The sequence below is a fragment of the Gymnogyps californianus genome, chromosome 4 (assembly GCF_018139145.2).
Source record: "Gymnogyps californianus isolate 813 chromosome 4, ASM1813914v2, whole genome shotgun sequence".
NCBI classification, from domain to species: Eukaryota; Metazoa; Chordata; class Aves; order Accipitriformes; family Cathartidae; genus Gymnogyps; species Gymnogyps californianus.
The window spans coordinates 25,017,138-25,036,150 of record NC_059474.1 but is presented as its reverse complement, the minus strand read 5'-3'; the positions used below and the strand labels follow the sequence as shown (position 1 = coordinate 25,036,150).

At 36.0% G+C, this 19,013-nt stretch overlaps 1 protein-coding gene across 1 annotated transcript in view; it reads left to right on the top strand.

Annotated features, from left to right (window-relative positions):
* ARAP2 (ArfGAP with RhoGAP domain, ankyrin repeat and PH domain 2) overlaps positions 1-19,013 on the top strand; it is a 132,369-nt gene that overhangs the window by 18,334 nt on the left and 95,022 nt on the right. The window contains exons 7-11 of the mRNA XM_050896198.1: positions 1,672-1,757; positions 2,552-2,908; positions 6,314-6,383; positions 11,968-12,088; positions 14,867-15,048. Coding sequence (XP_050752155.1) covers positions 1,672-1,757; positions 2,552-2,908; positions 6,314-6,383; positions 11,968-12,088; positions 14,867-15,048 — 816 coding nt within the window. The remainder of the gene's footprint in view (positions 1-1,671; positions 1,758-2,551; positions 2,909-6,313; positions 6,384-11,967; positions 12,089-14,866; positions 15,049-19,013) is intronic.

The window sequence follows — 19,013 nt, the reverse complement described above, 5'->3', positions numbered from 1 at the left end:
AAGACATTGGAAATGCTTGGGATTTAATTTGGGTGAAATATATGTCTTTGTGAGCAAATAGAACTCCCTATCCCCACAACCTGTCTTCATTTGTGGACTTCTACATTTTAAAATGTACTGGCAATAGAAATGCATTTCTTGATTATTGCTTGGAAGTTCCCGGGCTCCCTGAATTCACTTGCCCAAGTGCTGAAGATTGTAGAGTGGGCACAAGCAGGACATAAAACTGTTGCCATAATGGTTCATGAGAGGAAGGAAGAGGTACTACCACATAGCTTCAGTGGGTATGGTTTGTATCCTGATAAGCAAATGAAGATAAAAGATATTGACCATTTTTACTCTGAACATGCTTCCTGGGCGATGGTATTAGCCTCTTGACTATTGTGTAGAAGTGGGACACTGCCATTTCCCCTCCTTTTGTGAGGTTCCAGTCAATCTAAGCATTTCATAAGCAGTGGACAGGTTGCTTTTGAGTTTTCTGTTTCGTTTGTTTGCAAGGTGTATGGATGTCTTGGTTTTTAATTTTTTTGTCTAATCCTTGGTGCTACAACATAGTTAATAGTGTGGTGTGGGGGTGGTGGTGGTTGTTTTTTGGTGGTTTTTTTTTTATAATGGATCTGGCTGGCAGAGGAGGGCAGACTGTTCACCTAGATTTATCCTAGCAGCAGCCTGTGATTTCCACAGTTCTTACTGCAATATACACATACTCAGCTTTGGGCTATGTGCTTTTTTTAAGCTTGTCTTTTCATGTTGCCAAGGTGCAGCCCTCAAGTACAAGATGAGGTACTGCTGCTCAGAAAACAAATGGCAACCGTTGTGAAAGCTTATCCACTTTTTTCTGCCACCCTTCAGCTTCGTGACATACACATCAAAGCTTAAATGAGTAAATGAAAACACTTCCATCAGAAAGCACAAAGATGTTAATTTTAGTTTTGTTTTTTTTGAAAGGAAGAAAGAGGAGTATTGAGAAGCTTAGTAATGCAATATGATTGTCAGATCAACTTTAGAAAGTGTGAAATGTAATGTTCTTGAACAGTGTTAACCTTGACATTTGTACACTGCAAGCAGTTTGTGATAAAGATTTCTAAACAAACATTAATAAATGTGCCTTTTAGGAAGAAGAGCTTGGCAAGAAAATGTGAGATATATTTGATATGGCTGAGTTTAGTGTTACTGTAGGAATTTGAATTTACCATTATTTTATCTTTAGTGCACTGTGAAGGCTGTACATTTAATTCAGAGAAAAAGTATTGATATGAAAGACAGGCTAGCAGTGGCAAATCATAAATGGTATACTTGACCTGCATGCAACACGTGGCTCTTGAGCTTAGAAAATTTCAGGGTAAAAATAATATTCAGTTGTGCTTCAAGAAAAATCAGAGCACTGATATTTCTACACACTGAATTTCTTTATCTAATTTGTTTGTATCGGGTATTTTGGACTACGCTCAAATGTTTTATCTGATTATTATTATTTAAAATGGAAACATTGAAAATAACATTTCTTAGAATACTTTTAAAAACATGATCTTTCAAATGCATATTTGAAAATGTGGCAAAGAATAGCTTTGCTAGTTAGTCTGTTGTTTGTGTGTGATTTATGTCTATAGTAATTTAAACATCACTTACTATTTCAGTACAAATGTTGGTTACAATATATTTCTTTTCTAGGAACTTCATGGAAATGAATTCCTGGCTTGTGAAAATAAATTGGATCTAGGAATGAATGAAGAGTATTCTTCTTACAAGAGTCTATGGTATTAAATAAGAGTTATAGAGAAATTCAAAATGTAGAGAGGAAAGAGTTATTTACTGATATCACAAGTAGATCTCTACCTCTGAAGGCACAACCATGACTGTATTTTTTTTTTTTTTTTTCTCCTATTTGAGCCTTTACCTCATGCTGTAGGAGGCAAAGTTTGGCTCTGGTTGTGCCAAGACTGTCTAACCCAGGTTTCAGAATCTTTTGTGGATTTGGAAAATGTCCCTCTTTTCCCCAGTCAGAACAAGGAGGACACAAGTTTGATTTTTGTATGTCTCCTAACTAACCATGTCCGAGTACTCTCATACTCTACCTCCTCATTAGGAAAAAACCAAACACAAAACTAAAAAACATTCTCTACTCGTGTCATGAGGCAGTGGCCAGTGGTTTGATGAAATGGGAGCTAATGTGCTCCTTGAGTCTCCAGTCTGTACCTGGCTTCTGTTGAGGTGGGAGAGGGAAGAGAGAGGTGATACTACAAGTCCTCCGAAGTATTAACATGAGTGAAGCTAGTTTTCTAAGGAAGGAGAATTCATTTTAAATTTCTGTTCAGGCTTCCAAAGGAACCAGCAAGTGTTACCTTGCTACCAGTCCTGTTGAATGGAGAAAGTAGGATTCAGTATGGTCATAGTTACAAGATACATTATGTTTAGCATGTCTGTGGTTATCACAATGGTTAAACAAGTTATAAACATATTTATAGTATGTCTTACCAATATTTGGTCTAATTAATGATTTTATGTGCATTGTAGCAATACATTAAGAGTAAAATGCACTTTTTCTTTCTAGTTCCTTTAATAATCAGGAAGAGAAGACAAAGGAATTTGCAAAAAATGAATCCCTGTCTCAGGAAAACAAATCAGTAGCACCCGAAGAATCTGAAAGTGAATCTGTATATTCTATTGTGGAACAAAGTTCTTTACCTTTAAAGAAAAAGAAAAATAAAGCCAAAACACACTCAGCATCTTGTAGTAAGATACAAAGTGGAGATTCAGATCACTTGGTCAGTGAACAAATGCATTTTTGGCAATGTGATGGAGATCAAACTTCGACTGGAAATGAATCAATAACACCGTATGCTTGTTTTTATGGACCATCGGTAAAGAAGGTTAAAGCAGGATGGCTGGATAAATTATCCCCTCAAGGGTATGGTATTTGCAGTGATTACTGTATAATTGTGAATATTGTTTGCATGAGAGATGTTAAATTTGTATTTGGTCACTGCTTACCATTTGTGGTGGGAAAGGAAAGGGAGCTATTTTTGTTGCAAGAGCATAGGGCTCTTCTGAATTCATAAGTTTTTAATGACGTTACCTATTCTAAAGTTTATTTAGGAGGTGCACTCAGAAAAAAAAAATTATTAAAAATGTTGATCACCACTCATGAACTGTAGCAGAAAAATACAGAATTAATTTGTACCAATATTTCCAATCTGTACATTTTTTCTGATTTTCTGTGGGCCACGAAGTAAGTGCAATACTACTTTACCAATTTTGCCATGGATGTATAAATTAATAATTAGTGTGACTGGAGATCCTCTTCGTTTCAGAATTGTGCGTATAAGTTGAGCTTTGAGTTTAGAAATGCATCTAGGGTGAATTGTCTTCTAGTTTAGTTTATTGATGTGCCTGAAGTTTGATGGGAGGCGTCTGAGCCCAAGTCTTGCTTTAAGATTTCAAATAATGAAAAGGAGAGAGGAACACAATAGAAAGAGAATAGACTCTTTGCCATATTTGTAGGTTAAAAAAAAAAAATCTTAGGTTTAATTTCTGTTGTTTTTTAAAGGGTTTTTTTTTTAATTGTTTTATTTTAACCTACTTTAAATTCCAGCTCTTCTTAGATTGTTTTACACTAAAGAGCACTCTATTATCAGATCTTCCCTTCATAAATATTTGCAAACTCTGATGAAATTCTTCTAATCTCCTCCTTATAAACTGAACAGACTATTCTTCATTTTAAATGGTAGTTTCCAGTTCTCCAGTTGTTCTTACGACTTTCTTCTGAATCCCTTTTTGTATTGAAAGTGGCACAATTTTACTTTTTAAGTCTATTTCTGATCTTCACTAATACTTAGCATCTAGAAATGAAAGCTATTGTCCTCGTTAGTGCTGTAATACATCTACTTTACTGTACTTCTACTCAAGCCTTAGTAGTTCTGCATTCTTTGTTCTTGGGACTGTATGTTTAGCTACACTGAAAGGTGATATTTAACTGTTTGGCCTTTCCTTTCATTATTTGTGACTATAATAGTCATCACTACTCATCAACTAGTACAGCAATTAAAACTTTTTTCAGTTTAGTGACAAAGTTATTGAATTAAAATGGTTGAGAATACAATCTAGTTTGAGCCCACTGGAAGGAGCTCTATTGTATAGCAATTTCCATTTTTTGTTGTTGTTCCTTTTTAAGAGTTCTGATTTAGCAAGTTTTAATTTCTTTGATTTTGGCTTTATTTGTGTTGATACAGTGACACATTGTTGAAGCTGAATAACAAGAAGGAATAAACCTGGTTTAATAAACCTATTTTACCATCATGGAATTTCAATCTGCTCAAACTTTTTTTTTTTTTTTAAATTGTTTCAAAAGTTTAATTCACATTTATGGATTGTCATTGTTTACTTTTGCTAAAGAATCAAAGAATAATTATACACAGAGTCAAAAGGCTTTCCCAGTATGATACACATTTGCACATCTTTTTTTCAGAATTGTTAGTGTATTGACTTCTCAGAGAGCTGCAGTTAGCTTTCATTTTTGTTTTATTTCACTTACAGGACTTTTTTTTTTTTTTTTTTTTTTTTTTAACCAACACTTTTGGCAGTTAGCTTATAGAGTGACAAAAAGTGTAGTTCTTGATTCCAGTTGACTCGTCTTGTGCTATTTGAAGGAAGAGAGTTGCGAACAAAGTCTGAAGGCTTTATCTAAACTACTGTGTGAGAATGTATTATTTGAAAAACATAACGAGTTAACCACAAAATTAATACTGGGTAGGACTGAGTAGAACAGTTGCAGGGTCATTAGCCTTGAGCCAGTGATATTCCTTGGCTAAATTTCAAGGACTTTTTCTTCAGCATCGTTTAATGAATACTACATTTTTTGGTTCTCTTTGTTACAATACCATTTCTCAAATATCTGAAGACTTAAAGAAACCAACCAAAGAAAAAAACCCAATTATTTTTTTTCATCCCTTAAAGCACTGTCATATTTTATTTCAGTCCCTGCCAACTGAATGTTTCTTTCTGTTCTACCCCCCTCCCCCCCTTCTTTTTGTAGAGCTCCCATTTACACCTGGCACTTTGTGTCTCCTCAGGGGAATGAATATATACTGTTTTCTTAAATTGCTACAAATCATGCATTTAAAGTACAGCTTCTCTTTTTATTTAACTCACTATAAACTATAAAGCCATTCAGTTTACTCACATTGTATGTGGTACTTAGGTTCAGTTTTTCTTCCCTGCATCACCTTGAAGTTTATTGACATTTTAATGGAAAATAGATTTTACACTGGCCTTTCCAGGTTATGAAAAATGATGATTTATTGTAGTCATATAATACAAGTTAATTAAGCCAGAGCTGCTATTTGATTAAAGTTTTGATAAACTATCACAGTCTACTAATCCTAAAGCAGAGCACTCATTTAGCAGGAAAGGAAATAATGTTGGGAAAAGAGATGTTAGAGTGGGGTCTTGTTCTTGCTTAATTAACATGTTTAATAGATTTTTAGAATTGAAACTTTTATAGATGATAACTAATAGGCCGTCAACATTTTTAATGAGCATAATGGACTACTTCAGGTTCATGTAAAAATAATTTTTTTAGGAGGTCCTTGTAGAGCATGAGTTAATGGCAAACCGAAATAATCAAATGAGCTTCTCATTAATGATGTCCAGTTGATAACTCAGACTGAAAATGAAATTTTATGTTGTACTTGATGAGTGATTTGGTGTGACCGCTATTTATTCATTGGCCAGGGAAGAGAGTGTTCAGGAGGTGTTGATAACTGGAGATACCATAACCTGTAAACAGAGATGTCCTTCTCATAAATATGGCAATGAGATGGTCTTTTTAGGTTCTCAGCTTTCCTTTTTGGAAAGTATCTTACAGAGCTTGTAACAGTTAAAGGTATACTCTGTGTTCACAATATTCCTTTGCCTCCAGAAAAAATAGTCAGTTCCTGTCCTTGTTAGTTTCAAGCAAAATTACATAATTGAAAGTTCTTTTTCCTCTGTTGCTTCAGATGTGATATAGAGCACACGGGGAGGAAATAGAGAGAAAGGAAACTGAATTGATTAAAAACATGAAGACACTGATTTATAAAAGTCTAGTAATACTGCACTTCTTGTTTCCAGATATTTTTATTATATTTGAAATTGGCATTCTCCCTTTGAAAAGATGTGAGAGGGCTAAGATTTATTTTAATTTTCAAAATGTTTAGGCCCAAACACAGGAAGCTAAACATGATTTGACCTTTCTATAATTTGTGCTTGAGACATTCTTAAAAGCCAGTGTTAACTTATGTTTATGATTTTAATTGTATTAATTTTTGATTCACAGCAAACGTGTGTTTCAGAAGCGGTGGGTTAAGTTCGATGGAGACAGCATTTCTTATTACAATAATGAAAAGGTAAGTGACGTGTTTTGGTCATGTTCGGGACAGAATGCCTCTGTGTAATACACACAGTACCATGAAGAAATTCAGAAATAGTTACAAATTATTATTAATCTGAAATTAGTTTTCAATTGCAAAGTACTAGAATGAAACATTATTAAATATTTTAAGATGTCTTTGAGATCTTCATGTATTGTTCATGCTCTTGTTTTCTAGAAGGGCTTGTATTCCTGACCTTTTCAGGTAGATATCATCAGAACTTCTTACTTTATTGAAAGAGTGACACTGCTGCATTCTGCAAAACAGAACAAGATCATGCAAAACACATTTAAGAGATCCAATGTTATTTTGATGGTGGTTGCAAACTGTCTTGTCATGGGAACCCAGCATGCTGGAGATTTTGAGAGAGAAATTAAATGTGGCATGGAAGACCTTTTCAAACCAAAAATCCCATACAGTTGTTTACTCTTTAATTAAAAATGTCTCTTTCCTGTTTGTCTTCTAGGAATAATCACATATCATTGGACTAGGTTTTGTTTGAATGGGTCTCTTTAAAACAGCATAGTACTGTGATGTCAGTGGCTGTTCTTTGTTTCTGTACCTAAGGACTGAATATTACTGAACCATTTGCAGACTCATGAGCTGCTTTGATTAAAGTAGTTCACTTCTGATACGTGATACAAAAATGGATTTGTAAATCATGGTTTTCAACAAAATGCGTATTTCTTTTGTGAAATTGAGACTTACAAAAGACTTACTTGACCTTTTGATACTACTTTTTCACAATAGAAACTACATTTTTTTTTCTTTTTTTGAGACCTGTCTTTAAACATGGCTTTTTTTTTTTTCTTTTATTTAATACACTTTAGACCACTACAAAATTCTTTTCCTTTTGCTCTGTGATTAATTAATTTCTCCTCTTGGAAGAAATGAAGAACTTCTTAAATTCAGAAGTGATAGATGATTGTATAATATGCATGTTTGGTGGAGACGAGGTTATATGCATGTGTGTTATGTGAAATGCTGGAAAGCATTTCCTGTTGAAGATGCATATTAAATTAGGAGCAAAATACAATTTCAGGTAAAAGTTCCCGAGCAGTATGCTGGGTGGTGGTAATCAATAAGAGTCCTATAGATGCTTTATAATATGCACATCTTAGCCCTATTTTAGCAGATTATGAGGGGGGTAGAACTGAAGTAGCAAAAGACCGTTTATTTCCTGAGGGGCCAGAGAAATTAAGAACAAGCTCAAAAAATTATTTACATTGATCTGTATGCCTCCTGATTAGGAACATGAAACAACCTGTTTTTACTTGCTTACTTTGCTTCACTCACAGTAGAAGACATGATTTTGTAGATGAAGGGAACAATAGAATAACATTTGGATTGCAGTGACAAAAAATGTTACCCCTTTGTGATATTCATCCCAGGGCTTCAGAGGAGCAGAAAAGCAGGGTTAGTCATTAAGAAAGACTTGAAAAATACAGCATTGGGATTTGCTTAACACTGTAGCATAATTAGGGAAAGAAATGCTAATATAGAATTTTAATCTTGTGTCTGCACTGGGGATTTTTTTTTTTTTAGCTTTTTTGTTTTTTTGTTTTTGTTTGAAGGTCACTGAAAAAGTTACTTGGTGTCACTTGCACTAGAACAGTACTTGTTATACGTTCATCTGTCATACGAGATTCCAGAAATCTTCCCTTCTGCTCAGGGGAATATTTAGCGTGTCACACGATGCATAGAAGGCTACCAACTCTGCATCCTCTATTTAAAAGGTTTCTGTGATAGTCTAACCTATCAGGAGCTTGCAAAAGGCTTGGTCTGAAGCCTCTTGGTCTCGCTTTTCCTGGAATCTGAGTACAAAACCTCACTCCTGGGATTGGAAGAGATGCTGGTTGGTCTGTGTGTGTATACAGTTTGACCAAATCTGAGTGTCTGACTTGTTAACTTGATGAGTCACATATGCTAAGAACTTTGTATGTCTGAGAACTGCGAGGCCTCAAGAAAATTCTGGGAACTGAAGATTTGGTGAAACTCTTGGACTAGCTTGCAGATAGGAGGAAACCATAGTTGGCGACCAGTAGTTCTCAGTGCACAGTGGGATTGTGTTGGGTGAGTAGTGGCGTCACTGGGGAACATGAGTTGTTGGTACAGTGGTCTCTGGATCACTACTCCCACACCCAGAGTATTCATATTGCCTGCTAGATGGATACTAGCATGTTCCTGCTCTTGCTTGTGTGTTGTTACCTTGACATCGTAAGCAACTACTTGCAGACCCATCAAGACCTGCATGCAGCTCAGGAGCTGGTTCTGGTAAAAGGGATAGTTACACAGTTCGTCGCAAGGAAGCGGGTCCCTCCTCTTAGCTACGTGGCTAGCTATATATATTTAAATGGGGAAGTTGTTGTTTTAACTTTAGATCTTAATGGCAAGTTCTGTCTATTCTAATGTGTTTGTCCAAGGACGTTCCTGCACAGACAAGCATGTTATAAAGAATTGTTATACTTTTGGTTTCACGTATCAATTAAAATTAGTTCTCAAAAGGAAACTAATCCGTATTCGGATATTTTTCTGATTATTAGAAGCAGAAAAGGGTAGACTCAGTGGAATGAAACTGTTTATTTTAACCAGAAACACTACCAATATTAAATAGCTCTATTTGTCATTCAAAGTAGGAACTTGAGAGGAGTGAGTTTCTCAAGAAGGGGAAGTGTGCTACATGGCTAATGAAGAGTGAAACAAGTAGAGGATGGGGAGGGAAGACACAGAGGGTAGTATTCCTGAAAATGTGTACTTAGCCCATCTAAACGCTTCTCTGAATGATTTAAACCTTAATTTTCTAAAATATTTCTCTAACCTTGATCTAGTTGTGTGTCAGCTTCTAATTGATAGAGATCTCTTCTTTACTTTATATCTTCCTATATGAAAAAAATATTTAGTTTTCTACAAACAGCATCTGACCTAGGAACAGTTTTTGTTTGAATCTGTGATGCTGCTCGTTTCTTCTATGTTCATGGTCCTGAGCAAGTTGATGTGGTCAGAGCAACATCCCGTGTGGTTTTGTCTTAACAGAATGTGGTTAACTGAAGTGAGAGCAAACTGAAGAGGGGAAGGTAGAATCTGAGAATTCTTTTCAGCTACCCAATATGCACAGTTTTTGTTTCAAATTTCTTCCTACTTTTGGCAGGAGAACTCTGGTGCTCTAACGTGCACTTTATAGTAAGGCAAAAACTGCTGGTTATGTTGAAAGTTTTTATTTAAAAACACCTTAGGGTCCTTGACAAATATATTAGTGATTCAGGAAAAAGTCTTGCCTTTTCATGTGGAGAACTTCAATATTTTGTTGTGTTATGTTGCATGTGAGCTTAACAAAGAACAAAATTCACTGCGAAACAGGTGAATCATTGTCATTCTTGAAACAGGTCATATTTATTCTGTTGTGGAAGGAAAGCCAAAGCAGTGCAAAATGGTGTTTTCCAGGATCTTTTAGCCCAACTCTCAAACACAACTGTCAGGGAGTGATATTGGGCTGTATTTAAAAATAAAAGTTTTCATCAAAGCAGTTGATATAAAAAAAACATTTTTCTTTCCCCACTAGAAAATTGTTTTGTCGGAGAATTTTTTAGGAGCCTTAAAACTAGTATACACCTCTCAGTAACACAAGAAATATCTGTGAGGTTCTTGGCTGTGTTTATTTGTTTTTGTTTTCTATATTCTTAAATAATTTACCTAATTTCTAGTCTGGAGTATTTCAAAGAGAGAAATTGTATCTTGATCAACAAGAGCTTTTTAACAGTAGGCATTATTTCTTGCACGTGAAAGAGAAGCTGCTGCAGAAAAAAGATTGAGAAATTATTATGGTTTAAACTGTATTTGAAAATATGGATGCCTTGGAGAACAAAGCTTTAAAAAGGATGATTGTTTAAATAGCAAAACCAAAACTATGCTCAGCTTAAAAGGAAACTGGACTTTTTTTTAAGCAAATAAAAAAGGACTTTTTTTTAAGCAAATAAAATAAAATAGCTGTGACTTCCAGCAGTCTGAATTATTCTCTTACAGTACCAAATAGAGCCAGCAGATGCCTGCAAACACCGTAATATATCTGACCACCTTTAGAAATAGCATATGTAATAAGTTTGCTTTGCCATTGTGAAGGATCAGTAGTTAACATAATATCCAACCTTATTAACAAATACGTTAAAATCTCTCTTCTAGCAAATATAGCCATAATGAAAATAGATTTATCACTAAGGTATTTATCACTAAGGTCATTCTGAGTGACAGAGTAGTTCTTGTGTGTAGTTATAGTAACATGTTCACTTCAGCTGTATTTCGATATTTCTATTTATTTGTTTGCTAAACTGCATTCACTGTCGTATATTAGTACCTAGAAGTGAAACAACATAAGAGTGTGAATTTGGTGAAAATTAGTAGTATATTAAACTCAGTAAACAAAAACATGATCCTGTGTACCCTTCATGCTTAGCATTCACAGTGGTTCCTTAAGTCCTTGTATAAAGTCTGTTATAATAATTTATACTTTGGGAGGAAAGTTATTGCAGTACAAATTCTTTATGGGGAGCTGACTCTTGGACTATTACTGTATCTGGATCATAAATCTTAGCAGTATATCTGAATTGTCTTAGTCAGAAAACCAATTGATCAAAGCATAGTGGGGACAGGAGCAGCAGCATTAACTGTGGAATCCAGGAATTGTGCAGAAGTATTTCCGAAGTGTTGCACGTCCGCTTGAGCTTTCCTTCTCTCTGGCTGCCATGGAATACTTAGGTTAATTAGGTTAAAAAACAAGCTACTTGGAGAAAGTACTCGTAGCAATTCCTTTTTCCTGTCTTACTCTTGTGTTCAGTTCAGTTGTCCCAATTCCTAGTTGGAAATTAGCAAATTTGGGGAAAATTTGCTCTGATGCCAGATGATGTTTTTGAGGGATCGTTCTCCTCCTGCCTCATATAGCAGCAAAGTACATACCTGATCCAGGCTAGAGGATTCTTGTTAGTAATGACAGGGCAATGGATTTTTCCAGAGAGTGATGACCCCCTTTGAGTTCAAAATTGGGGATAAAAGCAGGGATACTTTTCTTATTGGCTAGCCGTTGAAGGAGTGGGGAAGGAACAGAAAAATTCTTCAGAATTTTCTACCTGTAGAAGGCACAATTTTTTCCCCTGTCTGATTCTATTCTACAAGTATAATAATTATATTTTTTTAATTATTGTTCTGTGAGATAGTGTAATTTACATTGGCATAAAATTGTAAATTCAAGAGAGTGTGACATTTTGCAATATCAGTGCCATCAAACAATTTATGAAGTGGTATCTCAAATTTATGCATTCTATCTCACCATGGGATTTTACTCTATTTTAGAAGGCAGTAGGTGTGCATAGACCCAGAACAGTGAAGTTGGTGATGTATAGGTAGTGAAGTGGTTTACTTATTGATGCAGTTTTATTAATAGCGTGGTGAAATTATAGGAGCACAGCCTGTGTATGTGAACTTCCTAAACATCATGGCAAGTAGTATTACCTGAGAGACATTTAACATTTCATGAGAGTTATTAACTATTTCTATTGCATTTCTATTATAGGAAGTGTTCTCAAAGGGAATAATACTGCTCTCTGCTATAGCAACAGTAAGAGTTCATGGGGAGAACAAATTTGAAGTTGTCACATCCCAGAGGACTTTTGTCTTCCGTGTGGATAAAGAAGGTAAGTAGAACATGTGTAATTCTAACGATTGTCAAAAAGCCATGTAATCACTCCTTATAAGTTATGTTTGTGAAATATAACTTGTTGTATTACCAGAAATATTTTTGGAATCCAGCTGTTCTGGGCTTATAAAGTGAAACTGGAGATAACTGTAAGCTTTGTAAGAACAACTGAAATTGTTGGGGAATGGCTTTTAAAAATATCAAAATGAGAATACTGTTTTCCAACTTTTCTGCCTCCTCCCCTATCCTTCCCAAAGATGAATTTGTCTGGACGTTCCTTAGGTCTCACTAGCAGCTCTTATAGCCTGTGTGGTCTCAGCCATCTGCTCCGAGTCACCACTTGATATAAAATTGGCAAAGAGCAACAATGAAGTTGATGGCTTGAATGTGATGCTGTGATCAAAGGAAATCTGGGTTTTTCAGTGTGTCTTTATTTACTGCCTTATACAGTATTTTCAGCCATGTAATCATAGAGGATACAAACGTAAATTGTAGTAGGGAAGTTAGTATGCCTTCTAATTTAATGCTTTATCAACCTACAGCTGTAATATGTGGAGTCAATATCAGTGCATGTATGACTTATTTATGGAAACAATCAAATAACATGGAATACCTAGGAAAAAAAAGATATGCAATATGTATTTACAGCAGTACATGCCAGACCCATTATAGCTAAGGGTCTCTCAGCATTTCCATTATCAAATCCCATTTTTATGGGTTATAGCTTGGTTGTAAACATTCGCTGCAGGCTGTAACAGGAGTGCAGCATCAGTGAACAAATCCTTCTTATCAGGTTTGGCCTAAATCATTTCAGGCATTTTTATGCTCTTAGTTGAGTTAAAAAGTATGTCTATTTTTATTATTTTTGCCTTTCTCTTCCAAATGTATTTTTTTACCTTTTTTATAAATTGGAACATAACCATCTTAGTGCAATACATTTTGTAGGGCCGTAATTTGCTTTATGGATCATTGCCTTTGAATACTATAAAAATGTTAACAACTTATACTGACTTACAGAATATATTCAGAGCAACCACTTGTTATACATAAAATTGTGTTTTCATTTAGTATATAACCATCTTTGGACATAGTGGCCTGTCTGTAAAGCTGTTCACTTAAGATTAGAAATGTGTGTTGTATAAGTAATTTGGTCCTTACTGTATCCAGAGCTGGATGATGTATTCATAGTAAATTATGTAAATAACCCTGCTTGCTTTCTGTTGTGTGCACTAAATGTTACTTGATGCTATTCCTTCTGTGGATTTGTGGTTGGGAATTATTCTGGGACTATTCAAAGGGTACTTAACTTCTTTTCAAAGGTTTTGAAATGGAGACTTCTATACATATTTCATCCTGTGGACCTTATTTATTAACTTCCCTTTCTTTCTGCTGGAGTATCAAAATAAAGAATGCTATCATTGTCTCCATTGACCTGTGTCCCTTGGTACCAATGTTGGTCTGCAATCAGTGGATTATAGTGCTCGTTTTGTTTGCTTTCAGTGCTCTGATTTATTATTTCTTGGTATATCAAAAAATACAGTATTTTTGGATTGATTTAAATATCTAGAGGGGAAAACTCTAATGCTTTGGAAAGTTTAGGGCCATTTGGGGGCAAAAAAATTAAGTAGTTAGGGGATAGCAATGAATTAGAACATAATCTGCTCAGATGGAGCAAGATTTTGTTTAATTGGAGTGAAATACCATTAAAAAAAAACTTCTAAGAGGAGCACTTGGATCACCTTCCCTGTGCTAGTCTGTCAGGCTGCTATCTTCCTCTTCTTCAAACTATTCTCTGATGCTTAAATTTGTGTATTTGTTCCTTCTTGTTGCACACATGACATTTACGAAGTGAGCATGTTACTGTTTTAACGGTGCTCTTTGCAGTGTTCGGCACTGATTGTGTCAACTTTATATATACTGTGGATAGAACTTTCCTTCCCTCACTGCCCCCCCGCCCCCCCTCCCCCCAATATATTTTATGACCTGAATCTTTCAGAGCAAAGAGTTGAAATATTCATGATGATCCTATTGCATGGGGCAAATCTAATTCATTCAGAGTATTCAGCATTAAAGTATATTGATCTTAGTCTGGTGAAATAGCTGAACATAGTGAATGAGACTGAGTGGAACTTTATTACTTCACCTACTTGTGTTCATATATTTGTAAGATGTTAAATTAATAATGCATGCAAAGATATTCAAACATGCATTTTCTTGATTACTTAGTACCCTTGACAATATCAAGCTTAACCACTACACCTTAATGGAATAGATTGTAAATTGCCATACATTTTTGCTTAAAAGCATGGCCAAACATAGAATAGCATTGGCAATGGCTCGCCTCTTTAGTGACAGATGATATTTAGGCTCCCTGGTTTCTGCTTACATAACTTCTGTAGTTCTTTCCCTTTGATCTGTCTTCCAGAAGGTGAACGTGCCACCTGTCTACAACCTCAGTCTTTAAGCTGTCTGGAATTAAGCATCTTAGAACTAGTAGTCATGATTTTAAGCATCTTGATCGTCAGTTTGTATAACTTTCAATTTGTGTGTTGATTGTTGGGAGTTAATTGAATGGCTGTCTTTGCTAACATCTCCACTGATATGGACTCTCATTTTTATTTACACCTTCTCTTCAAGGTGGATGTTCTCTCTGATGTGGTATAGCTATACCATCAACCAGCATAGCATAGTAGGAAGAACAGGAAAACCAATGTATAGAGAAGAATGGAGCTGCTGCTTAACCATGTGTCTTTGTCTAATTTCTTTTCTTGTTTAGAAGAAAGGAATGACTGGGTTAATACGATGCTCAATGCCTTGAAATCGCAGTCTGATAATAACTCTCAGTCTCGAACTTCTGTCGCCCCTGAGAAAAGCGGGTATCTTGAGCTGAAAGGATACAAAGCCAAAATCTTTATTCTACTTCAGGGGAATACTGTGTGGATCTGCAAAAATGAGCAGGTAAATTTTTCATATGCTTTTTGTGAATGAATGCTTATAAAGATGGTTTAACTAGTGATTTGGAAATTGATGGCTCTTTGTGAATAGGTGCATTTCAATATAAATGCATATCTCTTTTTATGTAGTACTTTATTGCTGCAATTCTCAGAAGGCTTCAAAAAGCAGGCGAAGTATCATTATGTCTATTGTCCAATGGAAAAAACGAATATATAGTGAGGTGAAGTGAAAAGCCCTGAGTGTCACAACAGGTTAGTGGCAGGCTGGGATTAATTCACTCTTAAAATGTGTGCCATAAGTACTCTACTAAATCAGAAGGCTTATTTTGAGCAATGGTTTCCCTGTCGTATAATGCAGTCCTCTGGAAAGTGTGCTATACAGAAGTAGATTGTGGTATTTAAGTGATACTTCAGCTAAATGTTCAGAACTGAAGTTCTTTGTGTTTTTAAGAACCTAGATTGGCCAGTTTCTGTTGTGCATTGTAATAGTTTAAACAAATCCAGTATTAAAAAATGTGAAGTAGGCCTATCATTTCAGCTCCCAAAATCTGGAGCTTTTTGTTTTGTTTTGGGCATGACTATATTAGGATATAAAGTAGTTAGCTGTGGAACTCTTCAGGATGTTGTAGATAGGGGATAAATGGGGATAATTGAGTTCAATGAATGACTGTGTGAACTAGTGGAAGAAAAATCTATTGCAGGACATTAAATGGAAGGTATTATTTCTGTGTCAGGAAATCGATGACCCACAAGTAGCTGGAACCTGGGAGGGCATTTGGGGGAGGTATTGTTACATGCTTGCCTTGTTCTCATTTTCTCTCAAATTTGTGTACAGGCAAACTGTTTCAAATGTGAATGGTCTCTCAGTAAGACTTGTCATTTTGGAGTTAATCTCACTTCCTCTACTGTTATCCTCTTAAGTGTGAAATTATTTAGATGGGCTTGAGGGACCACATAATGTTCAATATTAGATCTTACTATTCTTTCCCAGGGTATGGCAGGAAATTTGAGACTGAGAAGGACCTTTTTTTCTCTCTACTTACTGTGCTCCAAGGAAGTTTTACTTGTCAGGTACATTCTTTGAGGTCAGTCAACAACCAACTAATCAAAAACGTGATGCAATTTATGGATTTATACTGTTCTGTAGCTATAACAAAACTCCACAAATGATTTAGACATATAATATTTTACCAAAAGTGTATTGGCTACATGTAGTTTGAATTTAAGCCTGCAGCATGTTTTGCTGAATGAGCGCCATGGAGAGAAATTGGTCTTCATAGTTGAGCTCAGTACTCTTTAGCTGTACTGAAATCCTCAGTCTTGATTATTGTAATGAATAGGTGACTTGCCAGTTAGTTTGTTTATTTAAGTAAAGTTCACAGCTAGAGGTCTTTAAGGAGAAACAAAACCTAAATGCAAATACCACCCCTCCCCTGACCCCCCCCCCCCCCCGCCCCGAGACCCTGTACTTCACTGAGGTTCTCTTACATCATTCCAGTAGAAAGAATGAAGTCGACCAACTTTACAGTCTGTGCCTGTGGAATGACCCACATTGTGCTGCAATGCCCAATGTTACAGTTCCATCATGGGGTTTCCAGGTATTTAATCAGTGAGAATCCCTGGAATGCATTCTCATCGATGAGAGTCCTCTCTTTGTGTATGTTCATTGTAATGAGCCACTTTTACCTTCAGAATCAATACTGTATTCATCTTACGCCCCTGAATACTTCTGAGTGCTCTCTTGTGGATGTTCTGAGCTTCTTGATTAAGGGACAAATGTGGTACTTCAATGAGGTATAGAGACTTGTGGAGGAATTTCTCTTCCAGAGTGATAGGTCATTTGAAACTAGCTATGTCCCTCTTGAGAGTCTTGGTACCAGGCATCCAATTTTTGCTTTCTTCCTTCTGTCTTACTCTACCTGCATATAACCGTTGGGAGCATCTTTCTTGCCTCAAGCAGTCCTTTGATCTTTCTCTGTTGATATGGGGCACTCCCAGCTCTGCCCACTATGCTGAATCAGTTTTTCTGACTGTGTATGTTGATACAGAACTGTTCCAGAGCCATTCACTGTTGAAGGGTTCTTGATTGCTCTGTTATACGTTTTTAGGGTGCAGATTATGACTAAGATAACCTAAGACTGCTCCCCCACTCCTGCCCCAATCAATTTCCCTTCTTACAGATTTTTTAAAATTATTATTTTGTGTGTGCACATATGTGTTGGTTCTATTGCTTGTGCAGCTGTATGGTAAGTTGTATCAGCTCTGCCTTTTCAACATCATTGATTTCAGATTTGCTTTAGCTGATCATGAAAGCACACCCTTATACAGCCTTTCTACTAGACGTTTATTCCCTTCTACTACATGGATGCTCTGCAGAGATCACTGACTGCAGTGCAGCAGGAGGCAAACCAAAATCAAGCTCTGAAACAGAATGAAGGTTAGACATGCTGCCAGCCTGTCAGCTCCTTCTGCATGTATGAATATTACAAACAACAGTGCAAAAGCAGCTTCTTCCCAAAGCTTATTTACTTAAAACCAAAAATATCAAATGGTCCTAAGAGGTTTCTTTTTTAGGTCCTCCATTTTGAACAATGTCTCTTTCTTCATGTGATTTCTGGCTATTTGGGAATCAGAAGAAATAGCTTCTGTCTTTAAGCTTTATAGCCTGTAATTCTTCTCTCAATACCTCTTGTGTTTTATTTTCAAGTTGAAAACTGAATTATTTTTACTGCAGCACTGAAGACAAACCCAGTAATACAACATTAATCCATTAGAGGGCTCTGTTGTTCTAAAAATCTTTCCCTGTCTTAAGATTGTGCTTTAGCCAGTAATTACCAGGTAAATATGTCCGGGGATGTCCTCAAATCCTGTTCATATTGGAATTCACATCCATACTAGAACGACTCCCAGAGAGACTTAGAGGGGTTTATTATAACTGCAGTGCTAAAAGATTTAGACTTCTTACAACGTTGAAATGAGTTCGGATCAAGCTGATTCATTGATTTCTATTAAACTTGATAGAGGAGAGTCCACTGTTACTTTAAAAGATTTTTCTTCGTTGTTAAAAGTGGAGAAGATCCTAAGCCAAATGCCAAATCCTAACGTAACCACCATGAACTTCGTGAAGTTCAGATTGAGATCAGAACATCATGTCTCAGGCCCATTTCTAGTTTAAAAAGTGATTGGTTTAGCTTGAGCTTCTGGCAGTGATATAGTGCTAGTATGAAACCATCAATTTCTTTGACTCTCCATGTAGTGTGAATTTCTTAAGCTTCCTTTCTGGAGCAAAAGTGAAAAATAGATCGTACAGAATCAATTTGTTCAACCTGCAACTGGCTGAAATTCCCATTTCTATTTCAAAATCATTCGTGCTTAAATAAGAACATGTCATCTGATCCTTCATGACAGCTCAAACATTGGCTTGAAATGTCAGTCTGCTGTGGTGGTGCCAGTGATAACCTTCCCTTTGTGACCATCAGAAGGGCTCTGACAGATGCTTGCCTGGTCTGCTAGAATATACCCCCTTCGTTAGGGTGTATTTAAGATTCACTGGTATCTAAAGTCAAGGAGGGCCTAGGTGTCACAGTGTTTGCACTAGAATTTGGCTTTGATAAAGAGAATTCAGGATTCTCTTTGTTACTACTTTGGGTGGTTCTGCAATAGATGTCTTTACCTGGGATATTTAAGGATACTTTGCCAAACAGAAGGACTGGGAAATGGTGTGTATGGCTGTGTGTCATAATTATTTGTGACTTTTTTTCCTCTATGCATGACTTCAAGTTAAAGCTTGGATAGTGATGAGTATTCTCTCTGTTATGTACAAGCAATAGTATCACTTTCTTATCAAAACCCTCTTGTTTCATTTTGGCTCAATGCTCTTACTGATTTCGGAGGGTTTTTTGTTTTGTCGAAGATTGAAATGATTTGCTCTGTAGCAGATGGAAATGTTTATTCATGTTGAGTGAACCA